This window comes from Astatotilapia calliptera, chromosome 6 (assembly GCF_900246225.1).
Source record: "Astatotilapia calliptera chromosome 6, fAstCal1.2, whole genome shotgun sequence".
NCBI classification, from domain to species: Eukaryota; Metazoa; Chordata; class Actinopteri; order Cichliformes; family Cichlidae; genus Astatotilapia; species Astatotilapia calliptera.
This window is the reverse complement of record NC_039307.1, coordinates 9,933,246-9,953,894: the sequence shown is the minus strand read 5'-3', so window position 1 is coordinate 9,953,894 and position 20,649 is coordinate 9,933,246. Positions and strand designations below refer to the sequence as shown.

The window sequence follows — 20,649 nt, the reverse complement described above, 5'->3', positions numbered from 1 at the left end:
GTAATAAAATCTCAACTGAAACTAAACTTTTTTTAATGTAATAAAAGTAAAGATGTGAAAATTTCATAAAATCCAAAAGTAATAAAATTACAAAACTGTTTTATTTTTCCATTTTAAGTATTTTACAATACATTTTTGTTTCTGCTGGTTTACAGAGCAGGTTTATTCATTTATTTATTTATAATGTTTATTTTCAGCTTACTTTGTGTTTCAGTTCTTAACTATTACTATAATTTGGGAGGTATTTGGGAGGCGATTTAAGATTAAGTTTAAAAAGTTTATCACTATTATTATATTGTAGCAGTATATTATTATTATTATTATTTTATTTATTATTATAAACCTAAAAGATGTTTTACATGGTTTTTTTTTCAAGTTTTTGTCTGAAGTCTAGTTTTTGTTTTCAATCCAGTTACTATTTTTCCCCACACCTAGTGTTTTGTTTTAGTTAAAATTAAAATCATGTTACCAACCACAGCACAGACTCATAAATGATTTGCATTAACGAGTAAAGAGCACAGTAGACCTCAGTGCTTCATATACAAGTCTGTGACTCTCACATTATCTGAAATGAGAGTCACACAAGCGGATAACAGAGGAAAAACAAGAAGCATTTGAACCTGTTCTACCCTTTGGCATTGAGTAAAAGCCACTAAAGACTCTGCTGTTTGCAGAGAGATAAAGTGTGCTTGCTAAGGAGTGAAAGCATAAGTGAAATATTCCACTACGTGTTGAATCGTCAACGGGTGCCTGATTTTTGTGTTTTTCTTTACATAAATACATTTGCATCCTCTTCTGATGCAGAGAAAATTCAAATTAATTAAACCAAGTCTTCCATGTGGAAGGGCAAACTGACCCCTGCTTAATTTATTCTCAATACTCAAATGTGGTTTCAAACATGTGTTTCTTAATTGTTCTTTCGTTTTTGTTCAGCTGGTTTCTGGGATGTTTTTCTTCTCATTCTTTCAGTGTAGTTGTCATCATTTGACATTTCTTAGGTTTAGTTTTTATACAAACCCTCAGAGTTAAGTAGACACCCTTACCAAACACATGCATCAACACTCCCTCGGGCTGGGTGTTCTTGACAAAACAAAAACTGCATTTATATTTTATTTTAGTTAGCTTTATTACATTTCATGTGTTTTAGTGTTATACTTACCTATAGTAGACTTAATAATGACACAAACTCACTGCGGTTTCACCACTTTATTCGTGTCAACACCAACCTCATACATAAGATAATAAAGCCTCAAGAATCAGGCCGTCATACATTCCCATTTTAAACTGCATCAATCATCAAGACATTCACTTAAAAAAAAAGAGACAGAGCATATTATGCCATATTTACCAAATATAAATATTACATTTATAATGATTGCCCTTACGTGACTTAGCAAATTTTTTAAAAGATGTCAGCTTCAACAATAAATGGATACATTTACCCAACTCATCGGGAAGAAAGTAGTAAAAACAAAAAAATAACAAAACTTAGACCAAACTTTTTTAAATGAAATCAATAACAGGATAAAGACAGACAGCCAAACAATCGTATGAAAAGAGAGTGAGCAGGAGTGTGTGTGTTGTGGTGTGTTGTATATGCAGAAACGGAGTGTGAGTCACCAGCAGGACAAACTAACAATATGTCCCTCCACCCGGGTCCTGACCATCCACCTACCACACTGAATGCTGATGAGCTCGTTGCTACGACAACAGGTCAGCCTCAGAGGCCGCAAGGTTATTTGGGGAGTGGGGTGATGTGGCAGGAGTGCGTTTGTGTGTTTGGGGTGACGTGGGGTTACAGCTCTGGATTTAAAAGAAAAGAAAAAAAGTGGGTGTGGTCTAGGCGGGGATGGGGGTGGCGGTGTGCAGTTGCACTTTTTGTGCAGGCTCAAACATGCAGCTGCTACACGGTCACACTCAGATGTTTTTCTTTTAATCGGAACGACATCTTTGTGTTGTTGTTGTTTTAGTCCAACTCACTATTTTCCATTAGAGCTGGTCTTTCTGTGAACCCCACTCCTGGGACAGATGTTCTGTTTTCAAATAATTCATTCAGCTTTGCGTTTCATCCACAGGAAAAACAAAACAGAACACGGGAACATTAAAATTAAATACTAGTCCCTTTGTTTTAAAGTTATAAGCAGTAATTGGGGGCTTCTTTCCTTTCTGTGTGTGTTGCTAACATGAGGCCATTACTTCCGGCGACCCAGAAACTGATCTCCAAATATTGGTCATTCAGTTTCATGATTAACTTATACAAGGAAGTATAGAGGTCCACCATAAGGACTTTAAGAATTTTGTTTTTTTATGTAACCCTCTGCTGATTGTCAAAGAAAATGGTTCTGCTGAAACAAACAGGCACATGTTTACTCCAGTTTTACATGCATAGCCCCTCTAACAGATTTACAGCTGAGTGTAAGGTCCGGACAGAGAGGTGGTTCAGACTTTCAGCTGTGTTCACCCCTTGGCTCTGCCCTGCGTACAGTATGAAAACCATTAGCAGAACCTTCAAATTTGCTCAAGTTGAGTAATCCGCTGATTCACTATTTAAATCTTTCTTAATGCCCAAAGCTTTACAAATAAATTTGTACTTAAACTACACTGCTGCATAAATGCATCATTGACATTAATCCAGACCTGCTTGGCTCGAGCTCGAGTTTTAGGAGCGTTCAAGATTATAGTCTGTGCCGTACAAAGATTTAAATAAGACACAAACGATCACCTAGAAGGAAAGGGAGCACGTTTAAAGATTTGAAGCCATGTTTAATACTCCAATCTGATGTTCTAATGCTACGATCTATCTACAAAATAATATGAGATGATCAAAATCAGCATAACATTTACAAAGAGTCAAAAGATGTCCTCTGTTGATTAAAAAAAAAAAGAAAAAGTGGGGCAACGGGTGTTACATAAGGGTCACCACACAGTGGAAGGCCAACTTTAACCGGGATTATTTGCTAATGGAGTGAAGCAGTGAGTGGATTAGCGTGAACACATGATTATCTGACGTGTCACATGACCAAAAAACTATTAACTGGAGTTACCAGACATCGTTAATATTGAGGATTCAAACACAAAACGCACAATAAGGCTCACTTAAAGTAGTCTGCTACATCCCGGCTGGATGCAATCAACGTGCAACAGGAGCTATTGTCAGATTAGCACACCAAACATCTGCCCAGATCTCAGAATACATGGCAGCCCACATTTGTCGGATTTTTTTTTTTTTGTACATCTTGTGGTGTTGTGGCAAATCATTCTGATCATTGCAATCTGCCCACCTCAACTTTGTCAGTGTGTCAAAGTTTAAGTGGTTTTATCTGTATTTTGTCCGCTTGACTTTATTCTCCAAAAAGAAGGGAAGGCAGAGAGGAAGATGATGATGACATAGGTGTCTGTGGGAGAACTGAGACAGAAATGAGCAATTACCCAGCCATACTGACACTTATAGGGCCGCCTTCCTGTGGTTAGATTTTTCAGTATCCACTGTGCTGCCACTGGAGAGCTCAATGGGACAAATTCTGTTTTTGCATCCACCACAATCTGTGGGGGAAAAAAGCACTCTGACGCAGCAGCTCTAAACTGTTTTAAACTAAGTGACAGCACAGCGGGCTTCATATTGTTTAAGAGTTTAAATAGATTATGAGTAGGGCAGCCTATTAATCAAGAATAATCTTGAAAGGAATGGGTGCGAGGAAAATAAGATGACGAAGACGACAAAGAAGAAACAGCTGATGAAGACGCAGCAATCTCTTAGCGAGGCTAAGCTTCTACCACATTCATGGCAGGCTGTTAAAACCCCTCTTCCCAGCCCCCAGAGGCGACTCTACGTCTGATGTAGTCGCCTCTTTGGTGACATAAACACTAATCCCTTATCATGGGATGTAGGCTGCTGCACCCCGAAGCCCCATTTTTTTTGTTGTTTTTTTTTTTTCTTTTATTCCCGTATCACAGCACTCCAAACGGAGCAGATTACTGTAATCTGTGAACACTGGAGCAGACAGATTAGATTAAGCTCATTACACACATAAAATACAGGGAAAAAGGTAAAAAAAACCCCTCTAGTTCACTGGTTAAACACACCTAAGAGTGCGTGGACAAACACACACACGCACCTTCACACACACATATTTTTGGTCATCTGTAGACACCAAAAGCTGGTGCCGAATGTAAAACGTCAAGTCTTCTGGCAGATTACTTCATCAAGAATTGTCACAGGAACGTTGGGAAAAAAACAAAAAAAACCCAAAACAAAATAGAATACCAGCAAAGTCTGTAAAGCCATTCTTTAGAAGCAGTTTCCTGTAGTGTTTGTCTTGTTTAAGTGCAAATGCATCTCCCTCTTTACACATTTGGATGTGTTTTTAATTGCCGTCTGCTTGGCGGCTGCAGCCGTTTGTTAGGTTATTGTGGCAGGTAACTAACCACATATGACACAAGCTAAAGGAACAACTGACTGAATTAGCAGTTTAGCTCATGCAGTTGTTTTGCAGCACTGAATCATGCTAAAGGTACTTATTGTACCCACTGTAGTGTTTGGTATATGAGTGTGTATGAGAGAAAGAGAGAGAGAGAGAGAAAACAGTACTCCAGCCAAGGCTCCACTCCTTATTCTGCTCTCATCCAGTGCGTTTCCTCTTCAGCGATTCCAGCTGGAGCAGAGAGAAGGTGTAAACACACTGAACAAACTGCTTTTATATACACATGACAATTACACAACAGCAAGCCTTACCTCATTCTCAACCATCTTCAACCTGCCCAGTGCATCCTTGGCAGCGTCCTATATAAGGAGAATAAAAAAATTTTTTTCACACTAAAACACACACACACACACACACACACACACACACACACACACACACACACACACACACACACACACACGCCTGTCCATACCCTGACCCTGCACTCACCCGGTTTCCTTGGCTGGAGTATTTTTTCACAGACTCAGAAAGTCCTTGAACGAAGCGTTGCAGCACGTTTTCATATTCTGCACATGTGGTGAAGGAAAAAGTGAGTTACATGATTCGTTATCATCATCATCTTAAACAGAATGAATTTTTTGCGAGAAAACAGAAAGAAGTGATGGGGAAACGGTTCATCCCGACCTGGGATTTAGGCTCAGTTTTTGCCATCATACTGATTTTTAGATTTTTTTTCAAATCCCATATTGAGAAATAGTTATGCTGCATTTGTTATTTATGCATTCTTTGTTGTTTTTTTTTTAAACATTGTATAGTATTTTGTTCATAAGCTTTTCTGTGAGCAGTGAGTCTGTTCTTCAGCTACAACTGCAAGCCAGTAAGGAAGCACTGCCACCTATGTACTCTTGAGATGGACAGTTATACGGAGACGTCTCGTTACTCAAAGCTAATTCTCTTTTCATCTTCAGCCAGTGAGTCCTGTGTTTGCTTTCCTCAGTAGATTTAGAACAAATAAACCAGTAACCATAAAACAGCTCGTTTCTGCCTGTGCTTTGGGTAAAGTTGCACGCAAGGGCCACTCATGGCCCCTCGATGCAGCAGCCTCCACCACAGGATCTGTGGAGTGGCAGCACAATCACACACATCAAGAGACTGACACAGCAGCAGCAAGGACAGCAAAGCCCACAACTAACCAACTAACCGACCAACCAACCACTCTGAGGGACACTGCCAAATGCAGGTAGAGTTTCTCTGAGATGCAGAGACAGTGACAGCAGCAGGAAACCTTAAATAATCCTTAATAATAAAACAACTTTTACTTTCTCCGCAGAGGGGATCCTCAATTTATGACTTGAGTGCCAATTTGATGCATCTATCAGACTGAATTACTGCAAAAATTAAAGCTGCCACAAAACCTGCCTGACAAAAAAGAAGATGCAGAGATGTTGTTGCATCCATAACCCGATGTTCATCAATGTAATAATTTAAAAGTTAGATTTGGAGTTTTGCAAGATCAATTCTGAAGTGCACAGGGTGCTGCTCAGATTCAGCCAAATGCTGCAAAACTGATCCGACTTCACTTCACAGTGCAAACGAATAATGAAACGCAAGGCAAAAAAAATAATGGGACAGTCTAACCTAAAGGAGCTTTTCAGTTATTAAATAGTTTGTGAATGCAAAGACTCACAAAAAAGCAGCAACTGAATCTGAATCTAATATCTAATATTGTGGTATACAGAGCAGAAATGACAAAAACTGTTCCATTTAGCTGAAACAATTCTAGGCTGTAGTGGTGATCCCAGTGATGGACTTGTGATGGAGCTGTGTGCTGCTATCAGCCAGTACTTTGAGGACCTGGACTGCTCTACATAGATGCTGTTGACGAAAGACTTTCCTGTCTCGGTCAAGTTGTTCCAAAACGGAGTCAGGCTAAGATTTTAGGGAGGGGTAAAAGCACATGTTCAAAAGTAAGAGATGTGTGTGTTACCTGTGAGCATGGCAGGAGAGGCTCGTTCCAGCTGTGCTTTCTGCCACTGCAGTCGGTGTGTGACCTCTTGGTGCTGATGGATGAGGTCAGACGGGGTTTCCCGCTTGTTCTTTCTGTACTCTGTAATCTGAGAGACAAGCGTAATGAGTGACAAGACCTTGGCGCCTTTGGGCCATTGTAAGCATCAGTGAAGTGCACGTTGTGGGTCGACTCGGGCCGCATGAACACGCAGTACTACCTTCCTCTCCAGCCGCTCCTTGTCGTAGTTGAGGAGGCTGAAGCTGTGGAGTTTGTACTGTGGAGGGGAGCTGCTGGAGTGACCGCTCCTGCTGCTCGCCTCGTGTTTCGGTTTAGACCGAGGAGATGCAGGCTGATCAGAGCTGCTTCTGCCGTTTCCTCCATGTCTCGGTTTGGACTGAGGAGATGGAGCCTAAACAAGCAGACCAGAGCATTTCTTAGATTTCTTGGGCAACTGACTCATTTTCACCCAGGTTTATGAAAATCAGGTTATTTGACTTGTGCATTGCTAGTTTTTGTAATGCCTACCTTTATTTACCCGTAATCTGACTAGCAGGCTGGTTTACACACAACAAGTTTGCAGTCCAAACACATCTAAAAGGTACTGGCCGCACTTAATGTGAGTGAAAAGCCTGCAGTCTGCTACGATGTGAGCAATGCTTTTTGCTTCTTCTGGCTACTGACAGTGGGAAAGACTAAAAGCTGGTACAGCTACTGGACTGACGATTTGCTTTCCAGCACGCTCAGAGTATTTAAATTCAAATCTTTGTCACTATTCTGTTTCAACTTTGTTTGTAATTGTTCGTGAAATAGATTGCAGTTTAAACCATGGGTAAGAATATATGTGTAGATGCAAAACATCAATAAATAAGCATCATTTATTTAAAACTGCTTTTCACAGATAAGTGGTAGCAAGGCAGTGTACTCAAATAAAATAGAATAAACATTAATTGTCCTAAAAAAATAAATAAAAAAAACGATACAGAATGAATTAAAATCAGTAAAGAAGCCTGGCTGACTAAAAAAAAAAGTCAGTAAGCATCAGTAAGACACCCAAACACGAAGAAGGAAAAAAGATGCCTAAAGCCGAGAGTTTGAGTGAGTTTTAAAGCAAGGCTGTTTGTCATTTCTATTTAAATGCAGCATATACTTTACAAAAAGCACACGAATGTATTAACACTCAAGTCAGGCCTCATTGAATCATCGCAGCAGAAGATGACACAATGAGCTAATGTAATTACAACAGCGCCAGTCGCACCTCAAACAACCTGGTTGAAAAAAATTACGCAAGTAAAACAACTAATAACAAAAAGCAATAATTTGAGGAAAGTACATGCTTCTTGTTTGTTTTCCTTCTTTTGTGGAGCCATGTTTAATAAACTACTTCCATCACAGCCATTTTTTCCCTATTTTGTGCTTTTCAAATATATTTCTTGCATTTCCACTCCATGTATCTGCTGCATTTATGTGATCATGCATCCTGGCTTCTGTAATTCTACCCAGGCAGCTCTATGACTTGAACTGCATAGAACGGTCTATATTTTGAAAGAATCCAATTTTCTGTTTTTTTTTTCCATGTGAGAAAGTAAAACTGTGATTCTTTTGAAACTGTCTGAAATTCACGTGTGAAAACTGTTTCTCAGAAAGCAGCGAAACACGACAATTGTTCAGATAAAGATATCGCTGTAGTCTCCATTTTTCCTGAAAGGCTATAACGGTGTTTCCACTCATTGACTAAACATTATGCAGCAGTATGGATTCAAGAGTTTGCCAGTTTCTCCTGTGCCAAAGAACCACTAGCACTTGAGTTCATAAAGTAATTGCGTGAAGAATAAAGAGAACTCGCGAAGACGCTAAAATCTTGTACACTCTAAGACTTAAAATCGCTGCGTGAAGTGGGATGTTACTGGTAGATCACCAGTTTTAAAATAGATGTGGTTTCAGACACTATTTGATCAGCCACCAAACACTTTGTTTATACTGGCTGACTTCACACTTCTGCTCTGACACATATGAACATCCAGTTTGTGAGGCAGCACTTTGGCTCAGTGTTTTGCACAGTTTGCATCACACATGGAAGTCTTGTGTACGTCCCTGCTTGAGCTGGACGTGTTTCAGTCCAAAGACAAAGGCGGGTCAGTTTAATTGATAACACTACTCACCCGTTCCTTTTGTTTCTCTGTCGGCGTGGAGACTGGTTCGAGAGTCAGCCACTTCTCCTTCACTGGATGCAACTCGACGCCTGACAGAGGCTCTCTGATCTTCACCCTCACCTCCAGCTTTCCGCCTGTAGTTTTACGTCCATCCATCACCTACAAAAAACAAACGCGCGCAGTTAAACCGCCTCTGAACATGTGTGGGTGCGCGCACGCGTAATCAACACTCACCTCTAAGATCTCTCTGATTTCACAGTGATTTTCTAGACCTTCTAGCTTCAGCTGAGCAGTTCCCAGTACTTTGTCATTCTTAAACAGGCCTCTGTAAACACAGCAGAGAATACAATTTACAGAAGCTACAACGAGGGGAAAAAAAACAAACAAAACACACCGATATGGAAGCATATTCTCTTTTTTTCTACTGAAGCTGCTGCGTTTTACCCCTTGTGGATGATTTCAAACTTGATTCCCTTGGATTGTATGACTCGTTTAAAGGCCCTGTGGCCGCGGTTGATGTTGAGTCTGAAAGTCTCTTTAAACTCTGGACTGCTGGTGTTCTTTACTGTGTTGGTTTTGTCCCTCTGAGCCTCCTCCTACACACACACAGAATTCATTAACGCACATATGTAAATACACGGACTGAAACGTCCACAGCGAGTGAATGTGAAAGATTCTCACCGCGCTGGGAAAAGGAAACTCAAATTTTACACTGGCATCCAGATCATTAGCAGAGACACCTGTGGAGAGAGAGAAGCTAGGTGTCAGTGCACAGCGATCTGACAGATTACTGCCTGGTAATTTCAAAGATGGGGATGACTTCAATACCAGAGGGAGCTGGGAGGTTGATGCCTCGGGTGACGTACAGTATCAGGTCATTGAGTGTCAGGTTGGGGTTGATCCTGCGGAGCAAAACAACAACAACAAACAAACAAACATAAAAAACACCATTCAGAAACAGCTTCAAAAGTCAGCATCAGTCAGCATCACGGAGAGGCAAACAATTAACTGATGAATGAGTCACCGCCACAGTCGCTTAGCTGTTAGCTCCGTATGACACTGGAGCAGAGGCAGAGTGAGTCACAATGAGTCACTCTGAGTCATCCATCAATCCAGTCAGGAAAAGCACTACCTTTAATGTTCAATCATTTGCTTTCAAAATTAAACAGCTCATGTACGAGTAGAAAATTAAATATAAAGGACAATCCTCATAGAGTCAAAACATCTTGATTATAACGTTTTAAAAAATACACAATAAAAGTGACAGTTTGATGAACCGCGGCTTAATTGACTGACTGACAGATTTTCCTTTTTCTGCAGGCACTGACATAATGCCACAAGATGAGTAACAAAAAGTTATACAGATGATTAGTAGTCTTTATCATAGGCGTCCTCTGGATGGATGAATTACATTAATTAACATCATGTTGGCCATTATACTGCAGGCTGATTTGTATTAGGTTTTTAAGGCAGATGTATTTGTCATTTGTCAAATACATCTGCCTTAAAAATTAATTAAAAACATGGCTTAAATCAACCATTTAAAAAAAATAACCAAAACACAAATTATATAATCTAACGAATCTAATCCGACTACAGAGCTGGTTAGTTTTTTCTTTTCTAATTTTGATAACGCTGTTGAAGTGACTTGATCTCCAGTCAGGATGTTACTAAGATATAAACTGATCTGAAAATTTGATAGTTAAGTAAAATAAGGATAATGTTGACAGAGCGCAGCAGAACTATGACTAGAAGAAAAATCAGGTAACGTTTGGCCGGAGGAGACCACGAAAGATTTACAGAAATCCTTCTGGACCAAAGTGATGGACCAACAGACAAACTGAGCGACTTGCGATGGTGTTTATTATGAATGAATCTGTATTCTGAATGTTTGCTACTGACTTGATAGAGTTGAAGGTTCTCTCCTCGGTGCGGCACTTGGGGACTGGATGACCCTTTGTGTAGGCGCTCTTTAGAATCTCTATGTACTTCATGGTCTCCTCAAGTAACTTCTCAGACCTGGGTGAGAGACAGAGTCATGATTTTTAGATCTGTGTGACAAAAAACATTTTTCTTTTAGTTTGATTTTGTCATTTTTATGCATTTTCGTGTCTACACGTCTACACACATCTTGGTCTCGCCTGGTACTGAAATACAACAAGTTTAATAACTGCACAGCTGAACAGCTCTATTTCCTGAGACAAACACATATATCACTGCATTTGAAAATCCGCGATTACAAAACACTCTGTGCATCATCTGTAAAAATAAATCCTAATTTTCTAGGACAGGACAAGATTTTTCAAACCATGCCAGAAAAATGAGGAAGCAGGACAAACCCTCTGAAGATAAGAAAAAGTTTTAAAGTACAATTCTCAAAGGTTAAATGTCAAAATATTGGAAGAAAACTACAAATATTATAAAGAGGTACATCATATATAAAGATAGCTAAAATCACTGTGTGCATGCTGACAATATAATTAAGAATTACAGAAGTTCTCAGTTAGATTTATTACAGACATTCATTAAAATGAAAAAAAAAACTACATTAATCTGAGTCATAAAACCCTTTCTCTGTATTTCAGATTTTATTGAAATTTTGTGAAAAGGTGAATTTATACTTAATGTGATCACAACCAGATCTGTTCTAGAAGTTGGTGTTGATGCCTTTGAGGTAAACAGTGATCTTTTCAATGTTAAGCTCCAACATGATTGCAAAAAAAAAAAATCCCACGGTTATAAAACTAAAACAAAAAAAAGTTTCTTACTTTAAAGCCTCGGCCACGTTTCCCGTGTTTGTGAATTGCTGGGAGAGGCCCAGACATTTCTGTTCATGGAGAGAGAACAAAAGAGGGCGTGTTGTGTGTGTGAGAGAGAGAACATACCGTAGGCGAGGACAACAAAATAAAGAACAACTGTTATTTGTCTGTTTAAGAATCACAATCACAATATGTATGAACATTTCGTAACTAATAACCGTAACTAACACATGACATTAACATCAGTATGTAAGGTGGACGTGAAGAAGGTGCTTTTTCAGATAAAATGTAGCATAAAGATGAGGGAAAGGTGCATCTTAACCTCGTACTGCTTTTTCAAGTGATCCATGAGGTTATGGTACTGCTCACTCGTGGTACGAGAAGAAGGAGAGGTACGGGAACGAGCCAGGGTGTAGTCTTCTTCACTTACTGGAAGACTGGGAATCTGTTGTAAAGGAGAAATAGAAACAAACAAATAATAATAAAGACAATTAGAAAGTTACCAGGACCCATTCAAATACAAATGTAACTGATTTAATACAAATATTCTGTTATGAGTTACAACACAGCTTTGAAAACCGCATGTCCAACTTGGATCGAACTCTAATCAGCTGTTACTTCGTTTCCTGTCTGTCTGTTTTTACACTTGTGTGACAAACAAACAGAAGCACAAGCATAATATTCTTGGTTAACACATGAGGGGACACACTGAGAAATAAATAAGTTATAGTGAGTTATATGCAGAGAAGTCAAATAAAAGTGAGGCAAAAATAAATCAAAATCTTATGGGACAACTGGCACAGATATGAAATATGAATAGTGTAATGATGCTGAAAATATGCGTGCGCGCGCACACACACACACACACACACACACACACACACAGAGGCGTGCGCGCACACACAGGCGTGCGCACACACACACACACACACACACACACACAGGAGGTGAGACCAGGTGTTTTGATTTCACCCCGTGTTTCCTTCCTATCATCTTCTATTTCCGTCACATTGTGTTAACACACCTCACACATTCAGCTCCTGCTGCCGTGACAACCTGTATAGCAGCAAACACACACACACACACACACACACACACACACACACACACACACACACACACACACACACACACACACACACACACAACTCGTTTAATATAAATTATTTTAGCATGATACAACCAGTCTGTGTATTATTTCAGGTTTTTAGTAAATTTTTCCTGTTTACTTGTAGCTGAGGTATGCACAGTGACGCGCCCAGTGGACATGCCAAACTAAAAAGGGAAGAGCACCTGCAAGCTAACCAACCAGCAAACAAAGAAGCGCACACAAAGCCAACTTTAACAGAGGTGTGAGACAGAGTTTCTTCATCAAGTGTTAAGACAGGCCTGCGTTTCCATTCACTGTGAGATAATTGGTGTTTTTAAAGAATATAAATGTGCAGTATTTTCTTTCCCAGCAGAGACATGGAACCACAAGCTGGGTATGGAGGCAAAATGTTGGCGAGTTGAAAAGACGCATGTAACTACAGGCAAAAACTGACTTTTCAAGCTATGTGATTAGTGTGTGCTTAGTCAAGTTCACGCCAGAAGGTTATGCTGTAGGGCAGCGGTCCCCAATCCCCGGGCCTCGGACTGGTACCGGTCCGTGAGTCATTTGGTACCAGGCCGCGAGAGTTGAGGCTCAGGTGTGAAATGTATAGTTTTCAGGGTTTTTATCGGTTTTCAGCGTTATTTTGTTATCGTTTTTATCGTTAACTCGATTTTCCTGGGTCTTTTCACGTGTGTTATGAATAAATCTTATTTTTTCGGTACCGGTACTAGTTTTATTTTGTTGTATTTATCCGCGACACCTTAAAGGCCGGTCCATGAAAATATTGTCGGGCATAAACCGGTCCGTGGCGCAAAAAAGGTTGGGGACCGCTGCTGTAGGGTACAGGTAAACCACATGAACAAAAAAATGTTTTAAATTAAAAAAGAATAAATTAAAAAACATTTTCCCCCAATGCTGCCACTATATTGTCACATCCCAGCCAGTAAAATGAGCTATGAGAGCCTTTTCCAAATACGTGTAAATATGCCATTTATTGTGAGTGCCCATCATATTCAAGCTTATGAAACAGGTTGTTATGAGTCATCTGCTTGTTGTAAAACTAATCAGAATGGCTGTGCAGCTTTTTGTGTTGACTAGTTGAGAGTTTCTGTGAGGTTTGATGAGGCTATGTGGTATATGCAGGTTACATGACCATCAAAGCCTGACAAACTACAGGTGTCTCACAGTCAACATGACTCTTATTTCCCAGTGTGGCTCTAGTGAAACTAAATTTGACACCCTTGATCAAGATTATCCTGAGTATTACCGATCCACCTCCTATTCAGGGTCGTGGGGGTGCTGGAACCTATCCTAGCTACCGTAGGGCAAGCAGTGATTACTAATATATAGAAAATGTATTTATAACCTTGGTGATGTCAACTGGCAGGCCAGACTTTGCAGCAGTGATCATGGCGTCCAGTCCTTTGGCATGTCTGAGGTGCTGTGCTGCTCCTGTCATGTCCTACAAACGCAGCAACAGATGCATCAATGAAAAATACAACAAAGGTTTGGAATTCCAATAACATCAAAGGCAGCTGTGCTAAAAACATCTGCATAACTGTAAAGATGGCACTGTATGCATCTAAAACAAAAACAAAGAAAATAAGCTGGGAAGTCAAAAGATTACCTTCATATTTTTGGAGCGCAGTGCCGCACGCATGAAAGCTTGTCGCCTTAGCAACAGGAAATCCAATTGCTGCTGGGCTACAAGGATAATTAAGACAAAAATAAGCGAAACTTACTGTATACCACGTTCACACCGTTAGAAAAAGTTTATTTCAGCTTATCTGTGACTCACTTCTTGACCACACATTGTTTATGTCACATATTGGGTTGAACAGTGTGTGGTGCTGAATCAGATACAGGTCTGATTCTCTTCGCAGTCTGAACAGTAAAAATTGATTCATCACTTGCTTGAAATAAGTGTCATTTTTACATCCTGAACTTTTTGAATGAAATTTGTTTTACTGAAGCCATTTGCATCACGATCCACTCCTGGCTCCAGCTGCATACACCTCTGTAAAGACTTAGCAGCCACTGCAGTACAAAAAACCAAAAGTGAAGTGTTGTCTCGCTTTACCCTCGTCTTCTTTGTCCAGTCGCAAGTTTGCTGACTTCTACTGCACACAGACAAAAGTGTAAACACTGACTCAGGTGTCCTCCATGTTTACTGCTTGGCAACAGCAAAATTAGTGCCCTCGTCTTCTTTTGCACATGCAGGTAAGTTCAGGACTGAGACCAGGTCACAATGAAATCTGATATTGCTCAGTCACTTTTTTCATATAGCGCCTTTTGTGAGAGCGAGAACGGTGAGCATAAATGGGCCATAAGGTTTGCAGTATGACAACACTTCAGTGTTGTGTAACACTCAAACATCGCGCATGACACATGCACATGCCCCTCTTACACACACCCACATTTGAAACTCACCTTTAGCTCCCAGTTTCGGAGTTGAGGAGCCTGCAGGAGCCTGAGGAGCTGGAGACTTTGCTTTCTGGACAGGTGGACGCACCACAGCCTGCAGAGGTTAGGATCAATAGCAAATGAAATGAACACAAGAACAGATTTCAAGGTCACAAAATACAGCTTAATACATCTGTGAGTTTGTGTGTGAATAAACTGATTTACCTTAAAGCGTTTGTGTAAATTATTACGGCTATTAATAAACTTGTTAACAAGCCCAAAAATGATGCAATAGGCAGAAGGTGCAGTTGAGAAAACAATGACTGAATAATCTGCCATAGAAGTTGCAGAAGCTATTATGGGAGACAATAAAGCTTTTTTTTTTGGCTTGGTGCAAAAACAATCAGATTTCTTGGCTGCAAAAAACACAATTTGGCCATTTGGCAGTCCCTGAATTTGTTTTTTCCCCCCATTCTTCTTTTTACCTTGGCAGCTTCTTCGTGCCCATCCTCTTCCTCATCTTCTGCGTCTGCATCCTGGTTTGCTATTTTCATTGCTGTTTCCAGGACACCCATGAAGTTCTGCTGACCACCCTCTGTGCCCTGAAGCGGTGGACAACCTGGAGCAAATAACAAAAATCACGCACACACACACACACACACACACACACACACACACACACACACACACACGAAGAAGCCTTACACATCAACTCAAGACATCAAAATCTCAAGACACACATGAACTCAAAACTTACCTGGTGGCACGGGTAGATCAGATAAGTTAACAGGTCGGCCAGCTTTGTGAGCTTTGATGGCGTCCTGATATTGCTGTTAAGAGTGAACATTAAGTAATTAATATTACTCAATGTTAGGTATTTTAGTACCATGGTAGCATTTACTGGATATTGTTTTATAGTGAGATTATGCAGGAAAACTCTGTCATTCAATAAGGCCCCTTTGTTTTAGTTATTTTTCTCTTTGACCCAAGAATTGATGTGTGAGAATCACAGGCTGGTACAAGGTTGAAATACCACAGAGATCACTCCCTCAGCTACATTAGTTTCTTAATCTTTTAGACGCCTGTTGAAGGCCAAATGGTTTGTTTCAGATTTCACTAATGAAAGAACTCTTCGTTTTGTGCCTTGAAAATATGTCGCTGAGATAATCACAATTGTAGCTGAACTAATAAACTACACAAAGGATGCTTCTTCACCCAAGGGCAGGAAGACGCTCCCTTATCTTGGTCTGTACTGGTTTAAACTGATAAATCTGCTGTCTCATGAATTTATATATATATATATATATATATATATATATATATATATATATATATATATATATATATATATATATATATATATATATATATATATATAGAAATCTAACATATGAAAGCACACAAAACCATTTCCATTCCAATCCAAGCACAAAATCGAGGAATTAGTTTTTAAAAAAAAGAAGCTGTAACAGCTAAAAATGTTTTAATATCTTGTTTCTTTTAGTTTCACTGAGCATAGAGTTTATTTGGAAAAAACAAGCAAACACATGTGCCACAATATTTGTGTTGTGTACCTTCATAATGCGCTGATGCATCCGGGCCTTGCGATCGTCCCCTTTGCTCTTAGCTCCCTCTGCTGCAGACTTGTATATATCCAACCTCTGCTGCAGGGCTTCAGCCAAACTTTTGGGAGCAGGCAGATCTTCAGAAGGCACAAACACACAGTAACGTACATTATTATTTTAACATGACTTTTTTTATTTAAAATCACTTCATCACACTTTTTGGTTAAAGTGAGGGACTGGGACTCCTGGAATCTTACCCGCAGTGGCCACCTGGGAGGGCGCAGGAGCAGCAGGAGCAGCAGGGGGGTCAGGTTTAGAAGAAGACTGAGGAGGCGCACTTTGCTCTGTTATTACGTCTCCTGCAGACGGTGGAGAAGTGGACACAGGTTATGATTGTAACTAATTATGAAGTACACATTAAACCCCGTTTGAACATGATTATCAAATCCAAGACCGTTTTTTGGTACAATATAGAGGCCGTGGCCGAGAAGTTTCTGGACCAAAAAATATACGATTGAACTTTATCCAAAGACTTGATGATGTAACTCTTGCTCTCAAGTATTACAGTGAAACAGATTTTTTTAATATACAGTCCTTAATCATCAGAGTTGTTTTTATAGTTTTTGTTGTGAATTAGTCTCTGAAACTCTTTTACATCTCCATTACTTGGAAAGCACTTTGCAGCTGAATAAATATAAAAATGTTTTAAATGATGCTTGTGTGATTGGCGCTAATGTTCTTACAGTTTCTCAATTTTTACTGTGCCTCAACAAGACCAGCCAGAGAACAAGCAACATCTGAGTGAGACTCTGGCACATGTGCAGAAACAAATATGTGACATGAACATACATAACATAACTCAATTAAGTACAGATGACGTGTGTTAGAGTGGAGCTTATAAACTGGACGTTTTTTAAGCAAAATTATTTTATTTAAATGGGCATTAATTTAATTTTATTAAAGGAAACTGTTAGCACTATAGTGAGTGCATGAATGAGCATTTAAAACTAACATTCTCCTTTAACCACTGACCAGGTGGAGGAGGCAGTGAGCTCAGGTCTACTGGTTCGCCCCGGTCCAGTGCCTCCAGTATCACATCGAAGTTCTGCATAAATCAAGAGCAGCGTTGTTAAAACAAACTATGAAAAATCCTCACACTACAACCACACACACACTCTTACTCCAAAGCCCTGGCTGACATCAGCTGTGTTACCTTGGCAGTGAGGTAGTGCTGTTTGGCCTGGTCAATGTTGCCGCTCTGTTTGGCGTGTATGGCAGCCATCTTATAATCCCTCTGTCTGGTCAACACTGCCTGTTTCGCCTCTGCGTGAAGAAGACATAGTCATGTGAGGGCGAGCATTACAGTAACATTTAGTTAGCAGACACGCTACTTGTCAGAGCAGCATAAATTATAATGTATGTTGTCAGTTAAGCGTCCATCGATCTCTTTAACCGCTTATCAAAATAAGGGTCATGGAAGAGCTAAAACCTATCCCAGCTGCTACAGGACTGAGAGGTAGAGTGGTGCACTCACAGGGCTAACTCGAAGAGATAGACAACACACTGTCATCCACACCTACAGCCAGTTTAGAGTCACTCATTAACTAAGCATGTACTGTATGTCTGACGGTGTTAGCAAGGAGACAAAAGCATTCATGCAAACTGCGTGCAGAAAAGCCACTGACCAGGGGATCTGAACCAAGAACCGTTTTGCTGTGAGATCACATTGTGAGGCATTTATTAAAAAGGTGTCGTCGATAACAGAAGCTAGAGAAAATGTACTGTCTGATCAGAAGTGAAAAAAATCCCACATGTATTTTAATCTTAATAAAGGAAAGAAAGCTTCTCTCAAACTGAAACAGAAGTAAAGATCTGCAGAAGGAAAGAAAAACAACGCAAATTAATCTTTTATGCAATGTTGTTTAGTGCAGTTATTTAAATGACCAAATATTATTCAATTCTTTTGAGTACGATGCTAATCTGATTAACTTGCACTATGACCGTGTATTTACTTTTATACTCTTCTAATAAACAGTATAATTCACATAATGTGTTTACCTGAGTGATGAGCATTAGGCTGGCTGGGTGTGAGGGGAGAGATGGCAGGTGTTTCCGGAGTCATGGCAGCAGCTTGCTTTTGGGGAGGGATCAAACGCGTTGGCTTAGTGTTCAGAGGTGTCGGGTCAGCTTCCCTCAGAGGTTTCTGATTGGTGGGAGGGGGAGGGACCAGCACAGGCTTGGGCACCTCCCGTTCTTTAACCACTTCAGGCTGGGTTGGGGAATCCGACTTTCCGCCGAGAGCAACAGGTGGAGGCATCTCTTCTTCATTGACTGGTTTTCCTTTCTTGGCAGATGTTAGCATGGACTGTAGAGTCTAAGGTGGAAGAAAAAAACCCATAAACATAAAGCTTGATCTGAGCAGTAAATGAAAACTTGAAGACTCTAAATAAAGACAAAAGTATGTACACAAGACTTCACATCCTATAAGATGCGTTTCTGCCTATTTGCTTTACCTTCAGCCCGCGTTCATATCTTCGAACTTTGCTAGTCTCGCCTGCAGCCTTGGCGTTGGAAATGGCAGTCTGATACATTTCAATACGCTCGAGGAGCCGTGACTCCAACCCAGTTGCACCACTGGGAGCAGCAGGAGGTGAGGGGTGTGAGGCGACACTAGTTTTAGGAGCTGTTGGTGTAGCGGCAGGTGGAGTTGGAGCAGGAGTATGCTCCTCATCATCCTCCAAAACATCATTCAGTTCTGCCTATGTGCAGAAAGGAAAATGTCAGTTAACTGTTTAGTCCCTGAAACGCTTACGTTTGTGTCTGTTTGTGTCCATTACCAACAGATCTTCATCATCCAAATCATCGTCCCCCATGTCGTCATCATCTATATCTTTCATACACAGAGCTGCCATTCGCTCAATTTCAGCCATGGGAACAGGAGCTGAACAGAAGAGGCAAACATATGAACATAATGTCAACTGCTCTTTGTGATATAAGGAAAAGGTCAGTTTAAACATTAGCACATGAATGAGAAAGAAAGAAGGCTTAATGTGCCAGAAGTGTGTCATCCTCACCTCTCCCATCACCTTTCTTCCCTTGTGCTCTTCCTTCCTTCCTTCCTCCCACTAGATTGAGCAACTCTGCCTCCAGCTCATCATCATTTCCCTCATCATCCATGCCGCCATCCGGAGACAGGTCAAGGAGCAGCCCCATCTGTGACACAGACAGACAGATAGGAGAAACGGCTTCAGAGTCCTGCCTGCTTGCCACACGTAAAGTTTACAGTTATCAGACAGGGAGGGTAATTACCTGTTTGGCTCGGGCCGCCCCTTGACCCCGAGGAGGTGGGTTGCGACTGCGACTCATTGACTTTTAATACCTAAAAGTGAACGCACAAACAGGATGACAGTAAATTACCCCAAAAGGGAAACCAATAGATATAGAATAAAGTTAAAACAAGTACAACTCTGACTCCTTGGAGTAAAATATACATAAATAATGATTACTTAGTACACCTGAGTCGGTACACTTCACTATCAGCCTCAAGGGCAATGTGGCGTAATAAATCAAACAACTTCTATGATCTAATATGCAGTTAGCTTCTATATTTATGTCAGCTAATAGCTAGACCCACAGCTTCACACGGGCTGTTTACCTGCTTAGATTAACGGAGTTAAACGTTAGCGTTACAGCCACACGGGTCGACGGTTAAAATCGGATCCAAATGAGGAACAGCAGACCAGATCTACCGTGACAGATATATTTCTGCCTTCTTTTCGAGTTCCCAAAACAAGATTCGCAGACAGTGGAATTTACTTCCTATATTGCGTCTCCAATAGCAACGAGCATTGCACTTTACGGCTAGACCAGAGCCGTTGAATGGAGAGTCACGTCTCACGTGATTCATGCAGGGCAAATCGATCCCGGAAGTGCTTAGGGAGTGTGATTGCAGAGCGAAAAAGTGTTTTTGTGTTTGTTGTTGTTTTTTGTAATTAGGCATCAAGAAATGCATCATTATGTAATAGTGTGTATACCTCGATGAGGTACATCCATTAACATCTTTGTATATTTATTTATAACTCAAATATTCTAGGATTCATTTGAACTGGAAGCCTTATTTGCTTACTCAACATATTTTAAAACTGTTGAATTGTTGTTCATGTGTTGTTTAACAGCATGCTAATCAGAAAGAGTCTAAACCAAATATATTACTATATGTTGATGGAACAAAATAAATATTTAAAAGT

At 40.2% G+C, this 20,649-nt stretch overlaps 1 protein-coding gene across 2 annotated transcripts; it reads right to left on the bottom strand.

Moving 5' to 3' along the window:
• Positions 1 to 1,191: 1,191 nt before the first annotated feature.
• Positions 1,192 to 20,267, bottom strand: cc2d1a (coiled-coil and C2 domain containing 1A). Of its 2 annotated transcripts, XM_026170172.1 has the most exons (28): positions 20,058 to 20,267; positions 19,712 to 19,781; positions 19,477 to 19,615; positions 19,240 to 19,343; positions 18,916 to 19,161; positions 18,461 to 18,776; positions 17,616 to 17,725; positions 17,435 to 17,507; positions 16,660 to 16,761; positions 16,412 to 16,539; positions 15,595 to 15,667; positions 15,323 to 15,456; positions 14,865 to 14,952; positions 14,062 to 14,138; positions 13,801 to 13,896; positions 11,664 to 11,786; positions 11,351 to 11,409; positions 10,485 to 10,601; positions 9,411 to 9,484; positions 9,264 to 9,322; positions 9,027 to 9,178; positions 8,817 to 8,907; positions 8,592 to 8,741; positions 6,650 to 6,841; positions 6,412 to 6,538; positions 4,914 to 4,990; positions 4,733 to 4,780; positions 1,192 to 4,652 (listed from the first exon to the last, which is right to left on the bottom strand). In XM_026170172.1, exons 2-28 carry the CDS (start codon positions 19,766 to 19,768, stop codon positions 4,620 to 4,622), a joined length of 3,045 nt encoding a protein of 1,014 aa, XP_026025957.1. In that variant the 5' UTR covers positions 19,769 to 19,781; positions 20,058 to 20,267; the 3' UTR covers positions 1,192 to 4,619. The 2 variants fall into 2 exon arrangements, with proteins under 2 accessions (XP_026025957.1, XP_026025958.1); XM_026170173.1 differs by lacking the exon at positions 20,058 to 20,267 and having other exon boundaries at positions 19,477 to 19,606; positions 19,747 to 19,783.
• Positions 20,268 to 20,649: the final 382 nt, after the last annotated feature.

Excerpts from the sequence above, each read along its gene's own strand:
- cc2d1a (XM_026170172.1), bottom strand. The coding sequence starts at position 19,768 with ATGAGTCGCAGTCGCAACCCACCTCCTCGGGGTCAAGGGGCGGCCCGA. Across the intron at positions 9,323-9,410 it reads CAACCTCCCAGCTCCCTCTG|GTGTCTCTGCTAATGATCTG; the intron begins GTATTGAAGTCA and ends CTCTCTCCACAG. Across the intron at positions 6,539-6,649 it reads AGGAGCGGCTGGAGAGGAAG|ATTACAGAGTACAGAAAGAA; the intron begins GTAGTACTGCGT and ends CTTGTCTCTCAG.